General features: G+C 37.5%; 3 protein-coding genes across 5 annotated transcripts; 2 read left to right on the top strand and 1 right to left on the bottom strand.

Moving 5' to 3' along the window:
• Positions 1–37: 37 nt before the first annotated feature.
• Positions 38–4,997, bottom strand: c1h5orf34 (chromosome 1 C5orf34 homolog). 2 transcript variants are annotated; one of them, XM_087795191.1, is made up of 11 exons: positions 4,910–4,997; positions 3,332–3,421; positions 3,056–3,271; positions 2,757–2,998; positions 2,614–2,694; positions 2,010–2,130; positions 1,827–1,927; positions 1,689–1,758; positions 1,549–1,631; positions 1,448–1,494; positions 38–1,369 (listed from the first exon to the last, which is right to left on the bottom strand). In XM_087795191.1, exons 2-11 carry the CDS (start codon positions 3,416–3,418, stop codon positions 1,209–1,211), a joined length of 1,209 nt encoding a protein of 402 aa, XP_087651317.1. In that variant the 5' UTR covers positions 3,419–3,421; positions 4,910–4,997; the 3' UTR covers positions 38–1,208. The 2 variants fall into 2 exon arrangements, with proteins under 2 accessions (XP_087651317.1, XP_087651309.1); XM_087795183.1 differs by lacking the exon at positions 4,910–4,997 and adding an exon at positions 3,486–3,701.
• On the top strand, positions 4,971–13,059 carry rnf34a (ring finger protein 34a). 2 transcript variants are annotated; one of them, XM_087795203.1, is made up of 8 exons: positions 4,971–5,090; positions 6,605–6,823; positions 7,772–8,158; positions 9,396–9,458; positions 10,473–10,674; positions 10,744–10,773; positions 10,891–10,932; positions 12,241–13,059. In XM_087795203.1, the coding sequence occupies exons 1-8, from the start codon at positions 5,085–5,087 to the stop codon at positions 12,426–12,428; spliced, it is 1,137 nt and encodes a 378-aa protein (XP_087651329.1). In that variant the 5' UTR covers positions 4,971–5,084; the 3' UTR covers positions 12,429–13,059. The 2 variants fall into 2 exon arrangements, with proteins under 2 accessions (XP_087651329.1, XP_087651338.1); XM_087795212.1 differs by lacking the exon at positions 10,891–10,932 and having other exon boundaries at positions 4,972–5,090.
• A 1,060-nt stretch (positions 13,060–14,119) lies between these two features.
• On the top strand, positions 14,120–16,548 carry LOC148088231 (uncharacterized). Its single transcript, XM_087804680.1, has 3 exons — positions 14,120–14,159; positions 15,200–15,293; positions 15,932–16,548. The coding sequence occupies exons 2-3, from the start codon at positions 15,204–15,206 to the stop codon at positions 16,481–16,483; spliced, it is 642 nt and encodes a 213-aa protein (XP_087660806.1). The 5' UTR covers positions 14,120–14,159; positions 15,200–15,203; the 3' UTR covers positions 16,484–16,548.
• The last annotated feature ends 1,643 nt before the right edge of the window (positions 16,549–18,191 follow it).

The raw sequence follows: 18,191 nt of genomic DNA, 5'->3' as shown, positions 1-18,191 counted from the left end.
AAGCAAAAAAAAGGAAAATGGAGTTGAGACCAATGAGTCACATATTTTTTTTTATTTATCCTTTATTTATCCAGGTTAGTCACATTGGGATTAAAATCTCTTTTACCAGGATCGACGGCCGGAAAGACAGACAGACAGAAAGACAGCTCGATCCTGGCCTTAATGCACAAACTATTGTAATTAAACCAAATTTCAGTACATTCTGGTGCTAATATAAATTGTGATTTGACACATTTGGTCCAAATATTTTTCTAAAAGCGTAGAATATCCTTAAGCCATTGTGTATATGCAGGAGTGCTTAGAGAACCTTGTTTTTCCTGAATTTTCCCGAAGGAGACCTCCTGAGGGATCAATAAAGTTCTACCTTTTGTTCGAACAACTCTTTTCTTATAATTATAAGACATTATCGACATAAATAACCAATAAAAATTGTTCTTAAATTTGTTGAAACTGTGAAAGCATGGGATCACTTGCAGTCTCAACAGAGCCACATTATATAGATGTAAAACGTGCTAAAATTAGAAGGGCGTCAGCACATTAGGATCCAGTCTTAGACTCGTGGTAGACAAAATAATCCGTCTCTATATAAGCAAAAAGGGTGAAAACAAATAAATCTTGTAACCTTTATTGATATTATAGTTGACATGTTTAATATAAGCACAAAATATTCAAGTGTTGACATTGGCTGGTTAATATTCTAAATTAGCAAACTTTGCAATTAAACCATTTGTCAAATATTTTTGAAAATCATGATAATAAAAGTATAAATAGTATAAATTGCAAATAGTTAGGTAAAGCTGTGTTGAATTCAAAATTCTAGGACAACAAAACATGCAGTCATGAAAAAAAACAACGAAAAACAATGTGGCACTTTAATCAATCAATCATTATATAAATCATTATATGTCTTAACTTATCAGATTTAACTGATCAAAGTTTTCAGCCCAGGAAATGAGATTGTATTTTATAAGCACCAAAGAAGAACTGGGATTGTTTAGCTTCATAAATACGTGTTTTTCTGTTTCACATTGTGCAATTGTAGCTTTGGAATAAACTAAAAAAGACAGATAAGATATATTATAGTTATTACAAAACAACCAGCCAACAATGAACTAAATACCATAATCAACAATGACGATCACTGTTATCATGTCATGAGACTACAGGGAAGATTAAAACTCTGTCAACATTGAGGACCTTTCAGGTAATTAGAGAGAGAGAACTAAATCAATATCCTGCAGGACCCGAGACGTCCTTTGAAGAGCTTCTCTAATGCTATTCTCGCTCAAAGTCTCTTCCACGACTGTTGCAGAACTGGTCTCTGTTTTTCTTGCGCTTCTTAGAGGTGTGGAGCCGTTGTCAACCAGAACTGGTCAGGAAACGTCAAAGCGCACAACACCAATCAAACAGAAAAAACAAGTAGAAAAAACTATACACTGAAGGATACAGTTGAATCTTTTGATCTTCTCCAGCTCTGCAGAAACCAGACCCGACCTGCAAAACGTTTATTTAATGAAAGTTAAATTACAATAATTAACAAAAACTTACAAGCTCTCTCTCGTGTGTTCGTGCTGATGCTGCTCTTTCTGAGCTGGATTAGTCCGACATGCTGCCGTTGTCAATGTGCAATCCTGCAACAAAAGGAGAGAAGTAGAAAAAACATTGTTGTTGATTGTCCAGTCCGTCACCTCTTGCAAACAGCTCGGTAAGACGGACAACTTCAGCGAGTGCTTGGCCTGGTTGTAGCAACTGAGGATCCTGAGAAAAGAAAAGAAAAGTGGTGGATGAGATGTGCAGATATACGTCACCACACAGACGCTTCTTACCTGCTCGCACGTCTCACAATAGACGAGACAGAACTTCGTCCAGGAACATCTGGAGGAAGACTTTTTAGATGGTGTGTGAGTTCTGTTACCTTTAAAATAGTCTGGTGGGTTTGAAAAATGAAAAGAATGTTGAATTAGGCATGCAAGATAATGCAAAGATGTAAATAGAAATAGAATATTCACCCCATCTGAGTGAAACTCTGGCTTGTAGTGAGTAAAATAATTGCTAAGGACGCCATTAGAACGCATGACTGATCCATCATCCAGAGACACTTCTACGACTGGAACAGCTCCACTCAGAATCCTATGAAAGTACAGGTGCATGGCTCAACAAAAAAGAGGAAGAACAATTAACGAGACCATATTTCGAATGTAAAGGTGGCAGAATGTCTCTCCGATTTAAATAACAACAGCTAGTTATGAATATTAGAGCATAATAAATTGACTAAAAACACATTATTAAAAAGGCTAAGTTCCTTCAAGATAGTTTATTTTATAAATTTGGTAAACGTTCAGAGCTAATGAATGTAAATTCTCTTTTTGATTGATTTTCATCTGTTTATTTTAAAGTAGAAGCTCATTTTAACTACAATATTACCATCCTGTCCCGTTAAATTTATTACTGAAGGTAATTCAATTAAACATTTATACATTGTACATTGTACAATAATTAAATGTTATTTCTTTATTTTATTTTCTATTATATTTACTTACTAATCATACATACACTATAACTTAATGTTGCAGAAATAAACATGCTACTCAAACTATTAAAAGTGTCATATACCTGTAGGTCATTCCTTTACACCACATCACCTTGAGAAGCTCTGTAGGGGAGTCTTGCTCTGTGATGTCTTTACCTTTCCACCTTCAAGAAATAATGATCATAGCAAAGTGCAGAATGGTACGATATTATGGTGATGGACGCACCTGTGACGGTGAGGTGATAAACATGTCAGAGGGAGGGCAAGAGGAAGAGCAGAGTTCCCCTCAAATGAGCTCCCTGGTGCTCTGACCTCGTCTGAGTCTCGGAATTCTTCATCTCCTGTGGGTTCGGACGGACGGGCGGACCTGTGACTCCGAGCCAAGGAGAGTGGGTGGCACCAGGGAGGAGGAACACACATGCAGGAGTGGTGCTGGACCACCACCGTTGACTGGTACGAATCTTCAATCTGAGGAGACATACTTTCAGTGAACTGTAAAAACATAACCGTACTGATCTAACATACATGTTTGGGTTCCTTGCAGTGGTCTCGGCGTCCACGGTTCAGCTGGCTGAGTCTGCAGGAGAACTGGACGGAGAAGTCTTCGCCCGAGGGGGACACTTTTAACACGGCTCGTCCATCCTCCGCCTTTACTAGTGTTTCTCCGGCAGCACCGACCTCACAACAGTTGGAAGACCATCTTGGCCACTGCACTTCTGCGTCAATGCTGGAGGCCAGTGGCTATCAAACACAAACACAATTAATAATAATAAAAACAACAAATAATGTTTCTAAATGCACCTGTCTGTCAGCAGCAGGGATGAGCTCGACAGGTAAATACGGTCGAGTGGCATATTTATTTCTAAAGGTCAAAGCTGCTGACGTCATCTCCTGAAACATGATGAAAACACAGTGAGACAGGAGGTGGGATGAAGATAGTAGTTCATGGATGTACCCTGTAAGAGCTGGTGGTGAACCTGGTCCTTTGGCGGACTCTCTGGGTGGTCGCCAGTGGACCCCCAGAAGTAAACATAAACTCGCAGGCACACGGCGACAACTGAAGCTGAGACCCGTCAGTCAAACGTACATCTACGGATTCATCCTCGAACATTGTCATGGAACCGATCGATGAGACCGAACTTTGCATCGTTTCAAGCACTAAATAAAAACAATTTTGTCAACTTCCTGCTGGCGCGCGCGCTGACACTCGAAATACAGCGCTCATCTGACGTCATCACGCTAAACGATCAGTGGCTCGAAGTTTCCCTTGAAGGATTTCTGTCAGAGGTTCTACTGTAATAGGTATGCAACGTCACCTCCTGAGGTTTGATAGGAAATCCCACCCTATTAATGAACTATTTGATCGTTTATCAATAAAAATAAGTGAATATTAAAACAATAGATCGAATCATTTGTGGCCTAAAGAGACAGACAGAAACACTGGAACACATGCAGGAGCCAAGGTCTCAAGCTCCCAAACAATTTATCATGATGCTTTTTTCAGGTTTTAAATAGTACTGGTCCTGCTTAACAATACCTGCACATTAGACAGAGGTGGGCAATTCAATTTCTGCAGGGGCCAAATTTATACAGTTTTATTTTTGTGAGGGGCCATCACACTAAATAAAGCAGCGAAGAGCATATAAGCAATAAATAAAATCTAAATATGCCGAAATTATTATTTTTATATTCATAATATTTTTAATATTACCTTTATCTAAAAGAGATTTAAAAGAAAAATTTCCAAATATAGTTATTATACCCACATACATAATACATATTCTTGAAAATTACTTCTAAAACAAAAATCCTATTGTCATTTTTAAAGACCAGTAAATATCCGAAATAATTACAAAAATACAAATTTTAGTTTCTACATGACCTCACAAGGGCCACATAAATATTGTCAGAGGACCACTTTGCCCAGGTCTGTTATGAGACAATATATATAGGGAAACTGATTAGTTAAATCCAGACTTTGGATGCTTTGAAATCAATTTGTCACAAATATACAGTAGTAGAGATCAATTAATCTGCTCCATGAACAATGACAGCTTGGCTACAATAAAATAAAATAAAATGTTTCTAAATATAAATGTCTTAAAATGGATCGTCGTGGATGTTTTTGATTTAATCAATCAAAAAATGGAAACGACCCATGGGCTCGGTAGAATGACCCACATGTAGAAATGTTGGATTATTTGGGATTTGCTATTTATAGTGTATGATCAATTGTTTATGCTTTAGTGTTTCCTTGTGACTCGTCCACTATACTTCTGCAAAAAACAACCATACATTTTAAACTTCAATATTTCCACCTGATGCTGTAATAATCCAAATGCAGTATTTGAAAAACAAACCCAGGTCTCTGACAGTTACCAGCAGGGGGTGATACTGCGTAACTCCAATGTTTGCAGCTCGACGCTAGAACATCGAGAAGAAGCAGGTCAGCTCCTGCCCTCGGTCGAGCCCTGTTGTTGGAGAAGAACATCGCGACGGTTCTTCTGGCGATGGTGATGTCAGCCTGGACTGCTGGGTCCACTCTGGTGCTGCCATGAAGGTGAGTCTCAGCATCTGTGCGGATCCTAGCCTCAATGATCTCAGATACCTAGCCTCTTAGCCAACATTATGTGACATCAACACTAGCTCTGATCACTTGAGAACTTAATGTGGTTCAGTATCGAGATCAGGTCATTAGATCGATGCGTATCGATTAGTCATCCTGTCACTTTCACACCTCACTGAGGGTTGAAAGTCGTATTTGCTGCTGGCGCTCGACACTCGCCTGTTTTTCCAGTCTGCTCGCTTTATTGTGTGAACTGTGGCCGAAGGCTTTTAGTCTCTTCATCAATAATGAAGCTGCGTCCGTGTGTGACGCACCGTGGTGGCTCTTGTTGCCATGGTTATCGTGGGCGATGGTGTCACTCTGATTTGACGAGCAGCTGACACTGACGTCACCGCTGGAATCAAAACTCGCCTGTGTTTTCTAATTCTTCATTTATAGATCAGGATTGTTGCAGAACTAAAGATGGCATTTAAGAAATAAGCTTAGGTGATATTTCGTGATATCGGGATCTGAATATCGTGATATCTTTTCACTGTATTGTATCGATATTCAACAGCACTGTATCGATTTTTCAGGGGTTTTTTAAATACATTTTTTAGGCATTCAAATACATTTTTTATCATGGTTATTTCATATATATATTTTAATTTTCAAAGGATTGTATAAATGTATAAAATTCGAATTAAAAACTATCGATAATTATTTACAGTTAACATGAAAATATTCTCAGCCTTTGTAAGTAAGTAACTCATTTTTATTTGTGTAGCACTTTTCCAGACCAGGGTCACAAAGCGCTTAAACAATCAAAACAATATTCAATAAAATATATACTTTAAAGGGCAAGATAAAACTGATAACACAACATGAGTTCCAGAAAATAAAGGAAATAATAATAATAATAATAATAATAATGTGAATAATTTTGTTGCAATTATACAGGCCGCTAGCTTGCAGGAGTCATTACGTCCTCTGCATTTAAAGAAAAAATGAAATCCTGGTGATGACTGAGGACGAGCGGATACAGTCGACTCCAACCGCTTTTACAGCTGATGTTTGGACAAATTTACAAAAGCCGTTAGAACTTCGTCAAGAGTCACGTGGTCTGTAAATTCTGTAGCTCCAGAGTAAGGTACTCTGACAATACTGCTGATATATTCTTGTACCAACAGTATCGCAATTTATCAAATTGTTGCCCCTGTATCGTGATATGTATCGTATCATCAGACTCTTGACGATACACACCACTTTGGTTAATAGCCTTGGGCTCACACATGCCAGTAGGTAAACACGAGTTGAGTCTCCTATTTAATCATATATTTAACATGAATGTACACTTGAATTAGTATCAATGGAGGATGTTGATGTATCTCATCCCTTCATTTCTCTCACTTCCATACTGGTTTGCCTTCTCCCAGTAATTGTTTACCTTTAAAGGCATTATACATAAAAATGATTTGCTGTTGCTTGTAAAATACTTAACGCGTTTCTCTGCGTTTTGTCACTCACAGGCAGGGGCCTCGTCCATGTGGGCTTCATGTTGTGGTTTGCTGAATGAAGTCATGGGTACTGGGGCTGTCAGAGGCCAGCAGCCGGGGTTCGGGGCCGGCGCCGGGCCCTTCAGGTTTGCCCCCAGCGCAGGATACTCCACTTACCCCCCATCCAGCTCAGGGAGTCCTGGTTTAGTATGCAAGTCTTGTGGCCAGGCTTTCTCAGTCTTCAGAAGGAAGGTGGGTCGCTGACGCTGTGTTGGATTTATTACATATATATACTGTATATAGATATATATATATATCTATATATACATTTATACACTTTGCCATTGATAGAGTCTGATTAACAGGTTCTCATTTGACCATCTAGCCGAAAAAGTCAGAGAAACTGGCGCCAATTTGGATTAAAAAGTAACCCTTTTTAAGATATTCACAAACTCTACCAACCTCAGGCATAAATCTCTATGTATATTTTATACTTTTTTTTTGGGAACCACTTACTTACATTTTCTTAAGTGGTGCTACATTTCTACCTAATGGATTTATTTTTGCAGTTTAAATATTTTATTGCATATTACAGAATGGTAAAAAAAAGTCCTTTCTTATTCACCAAAAAGGGCAAATAAATGAAATACACTTGTAGCTAATATAATCTTAAAGTTTAATGTTTTTTCATGCAAAAATAAATTGAGATTTAAAATTAATTATTAATTAATTAATTATTTAAATTATCAATTCACCTTTGATTTTGTTTTGTTTCGTGTAAATACATTAGAAATTATAATTCTATTAATATATAATAAACATGTGGTGTTAAACAAAAAACAAAATTTTAATGATGTAAATGAGGTTTGAATAAATAATAAAAGTGTTTAAGGATTGGTAACATTTCTTGATTTGTCTAAAAATGTTTTGATATTTACATCCAGTGTTCCTAAATAATCATCATGTTCTCAGGCTCTTGCAAATTGTTAACTTGGTGCAGGAACTCACTCACACCGTTGGGTAATCTCAACTCCTGCATGTATTACTATTTGATTTTTGTCACTTAAAAGAAACTCGAGTGCCTTGAGGGAGTCGAGCAGATGTGAAATGTTAAAAAATTCAGGAAAGGATGTTTTTGTGAAGATGGAAATCATATTCAACACTAATTTTTGATTCTTGATTCGTCTGATTCTCTTCCAGTATATTTGCCGTGACTGCAGGAAGAACTTCTGCTCGCTCTGCTCAGTGCTGCAGGAGAATCTACGCATCTGTGCCACGTGTCATTTGCTGAAGGCGACGGCGTTCCAGAGGCCGCGACTCATGCGCCTACGAGTCAGAGACCTCAGGCAGTACCTGATCCTCCACAACATCCCCTCGGACACCTGCAGGGAGAAGGAGGATCTGGTGGAGCTGGTGCTGTGCCACCAGGGCATCCAGGAAGAGGAGGACCAGGAGACGGGCAGCTTCAACTCGCGATCCCTCTACTCGCCGACGCCCTCCACCACTCAGTCGGCATCGGAGCTGTCGACCTTTGCTGTGTCTCAGGAGGAGCCGCTCAGCAGGAGTGACAGCTCTGACACCAACCAGGTCAGGACTCGCTCTCGTCTTGCTGCCCCTTGTTTGCATGGATGAAAGAAAAGACAGCAGTAGATCATTTTTATTACATTTCAATCCAGTTGTAAAAGTAGTGCTGTGAGAAAATATCGATATATCGAATATATTTATTTTCACAATATTGTATCGATATTCCATTTTGTGTGGTTTACCTTTCAATTCATTAATTCATTTTTTAATGGTTTGTAGTTCAATAAAAACGTGTCTAAAATATTTTTTGAAAATTTACAATTAACATTCAAATATTCGAGGCATTTGTTAATTTTTGTGTTGCAATTATACTCTAAGCAGCTAGATGGCAGCAGTCATTACATCCCTGCAGCTGAAAGGAGCAATGAAATCCTGCGTGATCCTGGGGATGACTGAAGACGAGAGGATTCACTCGACTTGGACATATTTTGTCAAGAGTCGTCACATGACTCTTGACAAAATCAGTAACGACTTTGTCAAGAGTCATGTGGTCTGTACATTCTGCAAAACCAGAGTCGGATAAAACTACTAATCATGTTATTCCTACGGTATTGCAATAAATAGTATCCTTTCCACTGTATCGTGATGCGTATCGTAATGCTAGATTCTTGCCAATACACACACAAAAGGCGCAACATTCTCCTTTAAACGATACAAAAACATATAAGAAGTATAGCCCTGACACACACACACTGTATTGTAATGGGTTGTGTGCACCTTGCAAGTCATGTCACAAGTCAGAAGAATCAGCTGCAAACCAACAATTGTGACATTCAGCCTCTTTTCAAAGGCCATTATTCATCTCTTCGTGTCCTTGTAAATGTTGCCTCACTGAAGGTTTATTGTTGTCCACGGATCACATGAATGCAAATGTTCAGGAAGCTGCCGTCCAAAACAAAAACAAAAAAACGGCAAAGAGACTCGAGTGTTGTGCTACTTAAGAGCTCTTGACATGTTTCCTCTTTGTTGCTTCCTCCTGCTCATCGAAAGAAGAAAGTGTGGATACAAACAAACACCAGGACACAAACTGGTGAGACACAATAAGAAGCACAGCTCACTGGCAGACAGGATCAGCTAAATATATGCCGCCTGCTGTTAGAGCGCTAATCTGCTCTGTGAATGGAGACTGTGGAGCCTTGTTGTTGTTCACACACTATCAATGGGCTGGATTATAAACGTCTAATCCTAATCCTCAACATTGTTTCTTCTATCGTAACGTCTGCCATGTTTTGTCCTGCAGGATTCCGGCGATGCCACATCTGTGTCTCTCCTCAACCTGGACCCCAGTGATCACACGCCCGAGGTAACGTCGTCTAATAATCCCTTCATTGGGATATTTGACATTTCATTTAATTATTTGTTCTTATCTGTGGTAAAGTGAATGTGTATATTACATTAATGTAGTCGAGGATCATGAGCGTCCGGATAGTAAAACAAATATAAATATATATATACTGAATATGAATATTGAACCTTTATATACCTTTATTAATTGGGCTATACTCCTTTATTTTTCCCCACATTTGGGTAATTTGAGGTATTTGCATAGATAAACATTATATAAAGTCATACAGTACACATATTGAAAATAACAAAACTATAATAATTAAATAAGAATAATACAAAAAAACATAAATAAACAAAATTATAAATAATATGATAATAAATACATCAACTACAGTACAATAGACATTAGTATTAGTGACAATTTCTGTCTTTTCTCTTGACCTTCTTCACTAGGGGGTGGGTATTGGCAAGAATCTAGCGATACAATCATCATGATACATTTATTGCGGTTCTGTAGGAAGAACAAGAAATGTGTAGTATTTGCACAAGTACTTAATAAGTTACAAATACTTTCATGTTTTTTTTTAAATCAAAACAAGACCAAGCATCAGCTTTTAAAAGCTGCTGAGTCGACTGTATCCTCTTGTCCACGACTTCCCAGGAATCTCTTCCCAGGAAGTGGTGACTGCTGCCATCTAGTGGCTGGAGGTTTACTTGCAAAAAATTAACAAATGCTGTACATGTAAATGTGACATGTAATTGTAAATTATTAAAATCTAATTATTTTATCTTGTACAAACTTATAAAATAAAATATGCTTAAATATTATTTTTTTAAAGGTGATGACAATAAAAATATGTTGAATATCGATTAGGTATTGTGAACAAAAATATATATAGCTATTTAAGTGTATTTTTATTTTCTAGCAATTTATTCTTAATCCAACCTCCTTCTGCGCCTCCTTTGTGAACATCACTGTTCAACAAACATGCGAAAAAAAACCTACGAATATTTCAATTCGCCACAACAGGTGAGTCCTCAGACGCGGCGTCGCACCCGAGCGTCTCTCACAGATATCTCCAGCTTGAGGGACATCGAGGATCTGTCGGTCAGACAGCTGAAGGAAATCCTGGTGAGGAATTTTGTCAACTACTCGGGCTGCTGTGAGAAGTGGGAGCTGGTGGAGCGAGTGAGCAGACTCTACAGGGAGACGGAGGAGAACAGGAAGTCAAGTGAGTCGTCGCTTCGTTCGCCTCCTGAAATTAACTGCATCGTGAAAATGTCTTTCTTCTTGTCTGCAGTGAAAAATGTGAGCAGTGACGTCGCCACAGGTATGTTTTCTAGCCTCTTTTATTCTCTAAACTGATCAGTATCAGTCTGCTCTCTTGTTCTAATGCTACTAAGATGAGCTCTTTATCTCTACCTCACACCTCTCTCACTCACCAAAGTGGTGGCCTTCCCTCCTCCTATTCGCAACGGTGCTATTCCAGGTAAGGTTTGTGGTGTGCCTTTCACTGTTGCTATGGTTACCATCCATAACCTTCCTCTGTTCATTCTTGGTCAATACCCGAGCAGTGTGTAGAGTGTGGAGCTTCTTCCCTATGAAGGACAATAAATGACATGAATATAAATACATAAACAAAGGAATAAATTCATATAAAATGTATTAATCAATTCTGATTTTATTTTCGTCAAGCAACTGGGCTTTTTTTTGTGTATATGTATATATTTATTTATACTTTTAACTTTTATTTAATAGTGATTTCTACTTGTAATGTATTTCGTTATTTATTTCTGTTTTTCTACTTTTCATCTTTTATTTAAGCAGTGATTGATTATTTCAAAATATTTATATTTACTCTCACATTTATTTATACCTTTTAGTTACGTTTGTATACATTTATTTATAAATGATCATTTTGAAATTTATCATTTTTAATAGTTCCCGACTCTTTTGCTCAACAAGAGGCATTTGTGGATGTGCTCAAGGTTAACATCTGTCGCTTTGTCATCATCTCTCATTTAAAGCGTGCTTGTAATGTTGGTTCCACTTTTCACACTTTTGTTGTTCCTGATCAATTTAACCAGGGTTGGACAATTAAATCTCCTGTAGTGTTTTTTTTATTTTTTATTTTTATTGTTTAAACAAAATTAGAGAAAATAAACAGAACAATGTACAATTATATAATTGGTCAAAAGAAGGTACAGTAAATGAAACTGTCCTATTAAATGAATCCACTCTTTTGAATTTTGCCTCAAAACATTCAGAAATGTGTTAAAAGCAGGCATGTTTTGGAATAAAAATACACAATTTAGAAGCACATTTGTTAATTAATGTATGTATTATGTATTTAATATACAATACCCTTTTGTAGAATTAGATGTACCTAATATAAATCATAAATTAATAATTATGACGTAAAATACGTTATTTAAAGGATCAAAAGTGTCATTTATCATTGATACAAACTAGAAGAAAAAAAGGACGGATAAATATGTTGAAATAGCCTTAATGGAGGATAAACACATGGGTGATAATAAATAAAGATGCATAATAAATGTTTTAAAATGACAACATTTCTAAAAGTTCAAGTTTGGTTCTGGACCTTGTGAAGGTCAAGTGAATACAAGTAGAAGACCATGCATAACCACTTTATGCAGGTCTTATCCTAACTGTAGAGAAATAAAGTAGAAAATGATTGTACCTGTCAATGAGTTATATTTTTGATCCATCATGCAATCATATCCGATAAGCAGATGCTGCAACGATTGAAAAGGAGGTTGTTCTCTCGTCATAGATGGTGAAAAGGTTCCGCTGACGATCCAGGATGACAACCTGTGCAGGATCTGCATGGACGCGCTGATCGACTGCGTCCTCCTGGAGTGCGGTCACATGGTCACGTGCACGAAGTGCGGCAAGCGGATGAACGAGTGTCCCATCTGCAGGCAGTATGTAGTGAGAGCAGTGCACGTGTTCAAGTCCTGAACCGGTAAACCACGGAGCTGCAGCACTTAAGACTCTGACACTGACTTCTCCACCGTGCTCGCAGTTGTAGCCAAGCATCTTTTTGTTTTGTTTCCAAGTGAATGTGTGGCACGCGACCACGTAGGATTAATGAAACACAACACAGGAACGTAGACAAAAGTTGTGACGAGAAGAGGGTGTAACACGACTCGGTGTCAGACCATGTGCCAATCACAGATTCTGTTCCTCCTCAACAAGTGGGTCGACAGACTAGCACTTTCTCTCCCTGCATCCTCCAGCTCACAGTCACCGGTGATGAAGCATGACGTGGAAAAGTGTGGAAGTTAACACAGCAGCCGTGCCTCTGTTGTGTACAATGCATTATTCCTAACTCTACTTTCAGATACACAACAGTGTTTACAAGTGTGAACGCAGCAATAGCTACTCTCACCTCAGTCTCTGAGACAACAACCGGTGCTAACTCAACTGACCAACTTCTCTGTTCTCAACCCTCATATGAATCTGAATGTGTTTACTTTGTGGAGGGTGAGAGGATGTTTTCTTCTTCTTCTGTGTCATGACACACCTTTGTGGTAAGAACATGTGTCTTACTGTTTAATGTGCATTTCAAATTAAATCTATTTTTTTCTGACTTGGTTTAAGTTGTGTTTTAACAGATGTTTCTCTCTTGCACCGGAGCATGTTTCCTCTCTTACATTTATCTCATGTTTTCTGGCTGATTGTGTCAAATCTGCTGCTATTCCAAAAAAGAAGAAAAGGTCAGAGAGGAGGTTGTTACTTGCAAGCGTTGGCCTTTGTATTTGGGAATGTCTAACTTTTTATTTTGGTAAATAAAGGTTTTAATGAAAGCCTGTCGTGCCACATATACAAACCTTTACAAGCACACACAGTGATGTTCTCCAGATGTTGCTCTCTCAGTCTAGCACTAGAAAGCATTTAGAAGAATGATATGAGCTTAAACAATGATGAAAAGCAAAGCAACCTTTGAACAAAATAAGCATCACTTAACTAATGATTTAATAAATAGTTTGATTTCCAAATGCTGTATACTGAGAATAAATTATGTTAATCCTTGAACGATGGACAAAATATATGGAAGTAAAAGTGTTTAGTCAGACTTTTGAATATACATTTCTAACACTTTTACACCATCAGAATCAGTCTTATTTAAAAAATTTAAAAATTGAAGCGCTTTATGATTTATGGTAAAATTCAACGTGTAAAAAAAACCAATTAAAACAATTAAACGAAGAAGAACATTTAATGTCAATAAATGAAGTTTTGATGTTAAAAGTTAAACATTAACAAAGTCAGTGTTAACATTTGTGCAACCAAGGATATGTATGGAAGTCAGTGTTAATAATAATTTTAACAGCATAGAAATTAAACTTTGTGTGTGTAAAATGTGGCATTAGAAATTCATATTTAAAGCCAAGACATTTACTGCGATTAGGGAGACTTGAATTCTAACTAATAAACCCTATCAGTTGTACTAAAAGCAAACCAGTGCAGATAAAGGAAAAAAAGATAATAAAGGCACGATGAAGTAACATGGCCGCTCAAAGAATAATAGCTGTTATGTGTTGAAAGTCGTATAGATTAGTTGTACAAAAATACTTTATCACCAGATTAAAGTCTTACAAAATACATTTATTAGGAGAGTAAAGTCTGTCGTAACCAGCTCAACAGCGCTTTTGGAATCTGAGCCCAATCTCAAGTACATCACATATGGTCAGTATTTCCAAGGCAGACAGACAGACAGACAGACAGGCAGGCAGGCAGACAGAAAGACAGACAGACATGGAGATGATATATTCTACTGACTCCTTCAAGAAGCATCTAAATACCTTTTTATGTGTTTTGGCTCACTCTTAATTTTCTTTGGGCTGCTGTGTTTGTCTCTTTGTTATATTGGCCTTTTAAAGTATATATTTTAACTGTGTATTGTTTTTGATTGTTTAAGCGCTTTGTGACCCTGGTCTAGAAAGACACTTATACAAATACAAAACTACAAACTACAAATAGCCATTACTTATTTACTTATTATTTATCCCTTTGGAGATCTCCTTCAGGTATTTGTGTTTCCAGTTCACAGCAGACAATAGATTCATAAAAACAAAGTGCAATAAAAAGAACAAAGAACAATAAAAAGAACAAGGTGCAAGGGATGAACATCCAAATATTAAGAACAAAGATCAAAGAACATAATACAGAAAATAATATATCATCTTTTAACTCTGCTCCTGCACCCAAACTCAGAATTTAAAAAATAGCACGAGGAGTGAATGACTCTCTGAGTCTATTAGTGTTGCATCTTGAGAGGAGCATTTGCGCAACAGGTATGCATTAGATGAGATGGTTTAAAATACATTAAACCTTCTGAAAGTGTTGTTTTGCTTACATGTGTGAACTACATACTAAGTTCAGTTCAAAAGTACTTGTAATATTTCAACTACTACACAATGTTTCCACATTCAGGAATGCATGAATTAAAGAAATATAACAGCCTAATATTGCTCCACTAAGTCAATCTAGGCATGCTGATTCTAATGCTTTAAATGTTTAACAATCATATATTAATATAGGATGAACAAGAACAAAATGCAAACAAACAGACAAAGTGCAAGGAATTATAAAGTATAAAGAACATAGGTCAAAGAAAAAAGGATACAAAGATTTGCATAGAATAGAATACATCATACTTTCACTCTGCTCGTCACCTGTGTCTCCTGACTTCACTGAAAAAAAAAATCCTCCCTTATTGTCCACAGATTCATGATGGCAAGAAACATGTCCGAAATTTTGACGTTCCTGAGAGGTCGAGATGTAGAAGAGAAGACTATAAACTGGATGCAAGAGCAGAAGGTATAGCTGTGAGTGCAAGATGAACATGAAATGGATAGATGCACGTAAAGATGAATAGATGCACAAATGGATGGATGGATGGATGGATGGATGGATGGATGGATGGATGGATGGATGGATGGATGGATGGATGGATGGATGGATGGATGGATGGATGGATGGATGGATGGATGGATGGATGGATGGATGGATGGATGGATGGATGGATGGATGGATGGATGGATGGATGGATGGATGGATGGATGGATGGATGGATGGATGGATGCACCTTTAGATGAATAGATGCACCCAAAGATGCATAGATGCACTTATAAATGGATAGATGGACGTATAGATGAATAGATGGATTTCTAGATGGATAGATGCATGGATAGATAAATAGATGGACATATAGATGGATGAATGGATGGATAGATGGACGTATAGATGGACGTATAGATGAAAGTATAGATGAATGTACAGATCGATGGATAGATGGACGTATAGATGGATAGATAGATGTATAAATGAACGTATAGATGGCTTGATGGATGGATGGATGGATGGACCTATAGATGAATGTAAAGATGGACGTATAGATGAACGTATAGATGAATAGATGGATAGATCTATATTAACAGACATGTCTCCTGTTACAGATTGACAGTGAGGTCATCCTTTTAATGAAAGATGATCAACTGGCAGATTTCCTTCCGTCATATGGAGACAGGATTGCTCTGCTCAACTTCTGCAGGCAGCAAACATCCAAAAGAAGGAACGGACTTTTTGAAAAACTAAGGGAGAACCTCCAACTCAGGGGAGGAAACCAGCACACAGAGGCGGAGAAGCCAGACAATAAAAAAAGAAGAGGAAGACCAAAGTCATCCACAAGAACTGTTGAAATTGGCTGGTTTCACAACGATGGCCAACTGACAAAACAGGTCAGGGCGAAACAAGGCGGGGGGACAATAAAGATCTCGCTTAAAACTCAGGATGGATATAAAGAGATACTTCAACAAGGAAAATCGCTGTTCTTTCCAGACGGACAATCATCCAAGGGTCCTGAATCTGATTTTGAATTTTATCTCTGGGATTTCAAAAGAATTCCCTTTCCCACAGATATCTCCATCGGAAAGATATATGAGAATGTTGAAATCCCACAGCTGCGCTTATACTTGTCGACTTGTCCAAAGTCAGTGAAGGTTGAATAGCATGACGACTCTGGCTGTTGATGATCAATCAATGTACAGAAATGATCGGAAAGATGTTGTGCCCCATTATCCTGCTACAGAGCTGTCTATCATTTCTTACAAATCCCTGCCAGAATTGTCAGTAACTAGAGGAAATCCTAGCAGCTCTTGTCAACAACAGCTGGACAATTGTTCTATTTCAGACCCTCAGGTCACTGTTGGCAAACAGAATGACAACTCACCTGATAACTGTCTTTAAAGCTCACTCGATATTTTGCTTGAAATAAGGATAGGATAATAATGAAGGATGATAAATGACACAATTATTAATAAATACAAACATAAATAAACAATTTTTGTGTATATACATTATTTATTTATTTATTATTTGTACGTATAATAATTAATGGGTTTTGTCATTTCACTGTATTGTCATTATATTATACTGTATATAAAGTTAAAGATTACTGTTTATATATTCATACATGTAGTTCTTTGACATGTATTCATTCATTTATAATTATGTTTTTTAACGTCATTCATAAAATAATCACATGTCTGATGTTTGATGTCTGATATCTGATGTGAGAATTCTGGCCCGTTCTAGTAGGAGAACTCACATTTCCCCAATCCTTAAAACTCTGCATTGGCTGCATTGAAGCCTTACACTCCAGCTCGGGCTCTTAGATCTGGTGGATCAGAATCTACTGATGGTTCCTGAACACGGTTCAGGACCAGAGGAGAGAAATCCTTCCAGGCTTTTTCTCATAAGCTTTGGAAAGATCTTCCTCTCCCTCTGTCTTTGATGGATCTACTGACTCCTTCAAAAACATCTTAAGAAATTCTTATTTGTGCAGGCTTTCCCCTGATTTTCTGACACTCCTGTGTTTGTCTTATGTGGATTGGCCTTTTAAAGTATATATTTTACCTGTGTATTAGCTTTGATTGTTCAAGCGCTTTGTGACTCTGGTTTAGAAAGGCGCTTTACAAAAAACTATCACTTACTTTCTTATGTCTGCTTCCTGGTGTATTCAGGGATGTATTCTGTGAGGAAGTAAATGTGTGCCATCAACATTTGAATAAGGATTTTACAGCATCAAAAACAGACTTTGGATTTTAAATTACATTTTTTTGCATGTTTTCTTTTGCATTGTATTCATTCGTGCATTGAAATTGGATGTTTTTTCCAATTCAAAGTCTGATTTTGATGCTTTAAACACGGCGTAATAAATTAATATTTAGAGTCTGTTCTTGGTTATCCAGACGTTGACACTGAATTTCTTTACACTGAATTATTTTACATTGATTGATATTTTTACCTTTAATTCATGCATTTTTTATATTTGACATTGAGTTGTTTATACTACATTTCCTTTTACATTAAATTTATTCATGCATTGGGAAAAAAGACTGTCGGTCCGTTTTTTTTTCAAAGGTAAAGTCTGATCACAAACGCATAACTACACATCACAAACAAACCTATAAAATGAATAAAACAAATGCGCACGCGCACACATAAAACGAATGCGCACGCGCACACATAAAACGAATGCGCACGCACATACATAAAACGAATGCGCACGCGCACACATAAAACGAATACGCACGCACACACATAAAACGAATGCGCACGCGCACACATAAAACGAATGCGCAGCGCACACATAAAACGAATGCGCACGCGCACACATAAAACGAATGCGCACGCGCACACATAAAACGAATGCGC

Source organism: Callionymus lyra, chromosome 1, assembly GCF_982586985.1.
Source record: "Callionymus lyra chromosome 1, fCalLyr1.hap1.1, whole genome shotgun sequence".
NCBI classification, from domain to species: Eukaryota; Metazoa; Chordata; class Actinopteri; order Syngnathiformes; family Callionymidae; genus Callionymus; species Callionymus lyra.
Note: the sequence above shows the minus strand (reverse complement) of the source record. Positions and strands in the feature narration are given on the sequence as shown.

Coding starts and splice junctions, on each gene's coding strand:
- LOC148088231 (XM_087804680.1), top strand. CDS start 15,204: ATGATGGCAAGAAACATGTCCGAAATTTTGACGTTCCTGAGAGGTCGA. Junction 15,294..15,931: donor ACTGGATGCAAGAGCAGAAG/GTATAGCTGTGA, acceptor CTCCTGTTACAG/ATTGACAGTGAGGTCATCCT.
- rnf34a (XM_087795203.1), top strand. Junction 6,824..7,771: donor TCTCAGTCTTCAGAAGGAAG/GTGGGTCGCTGA, acceptor ATTCTCTTCCAG/TATATTTGCCGTGACTGCAG. Junction 10,933..12,240: donor TCGCAACGGTGCTATTCCAG/GTAAGGTTTGTG, acceptor CTCTCGTCATAG/ATGGTGAAAAGGTTCCGCTG.
- c1h5orf34 (XM_087795183.1), bottom strand. CDS start 3,677: ATGCAAAGTTCGGTCTCATCGATCGGTTCCATGACAATGTTCGAGGAT. Junction 3,272..3,331: donor TCCCTGCTGCTGACAGACAG/GTGCATTTAGAA, acceptor TGTGTTTGATAG/CCACTGGCCTCCAGCATTGA. Junction 1,495..1,548: donor GAACACACGAGAGAGAGCTT/GTAAGTTTTTGT, acceptor AACGTTTTGCAG/GTCGGGTCTGGTTTCTGCAG.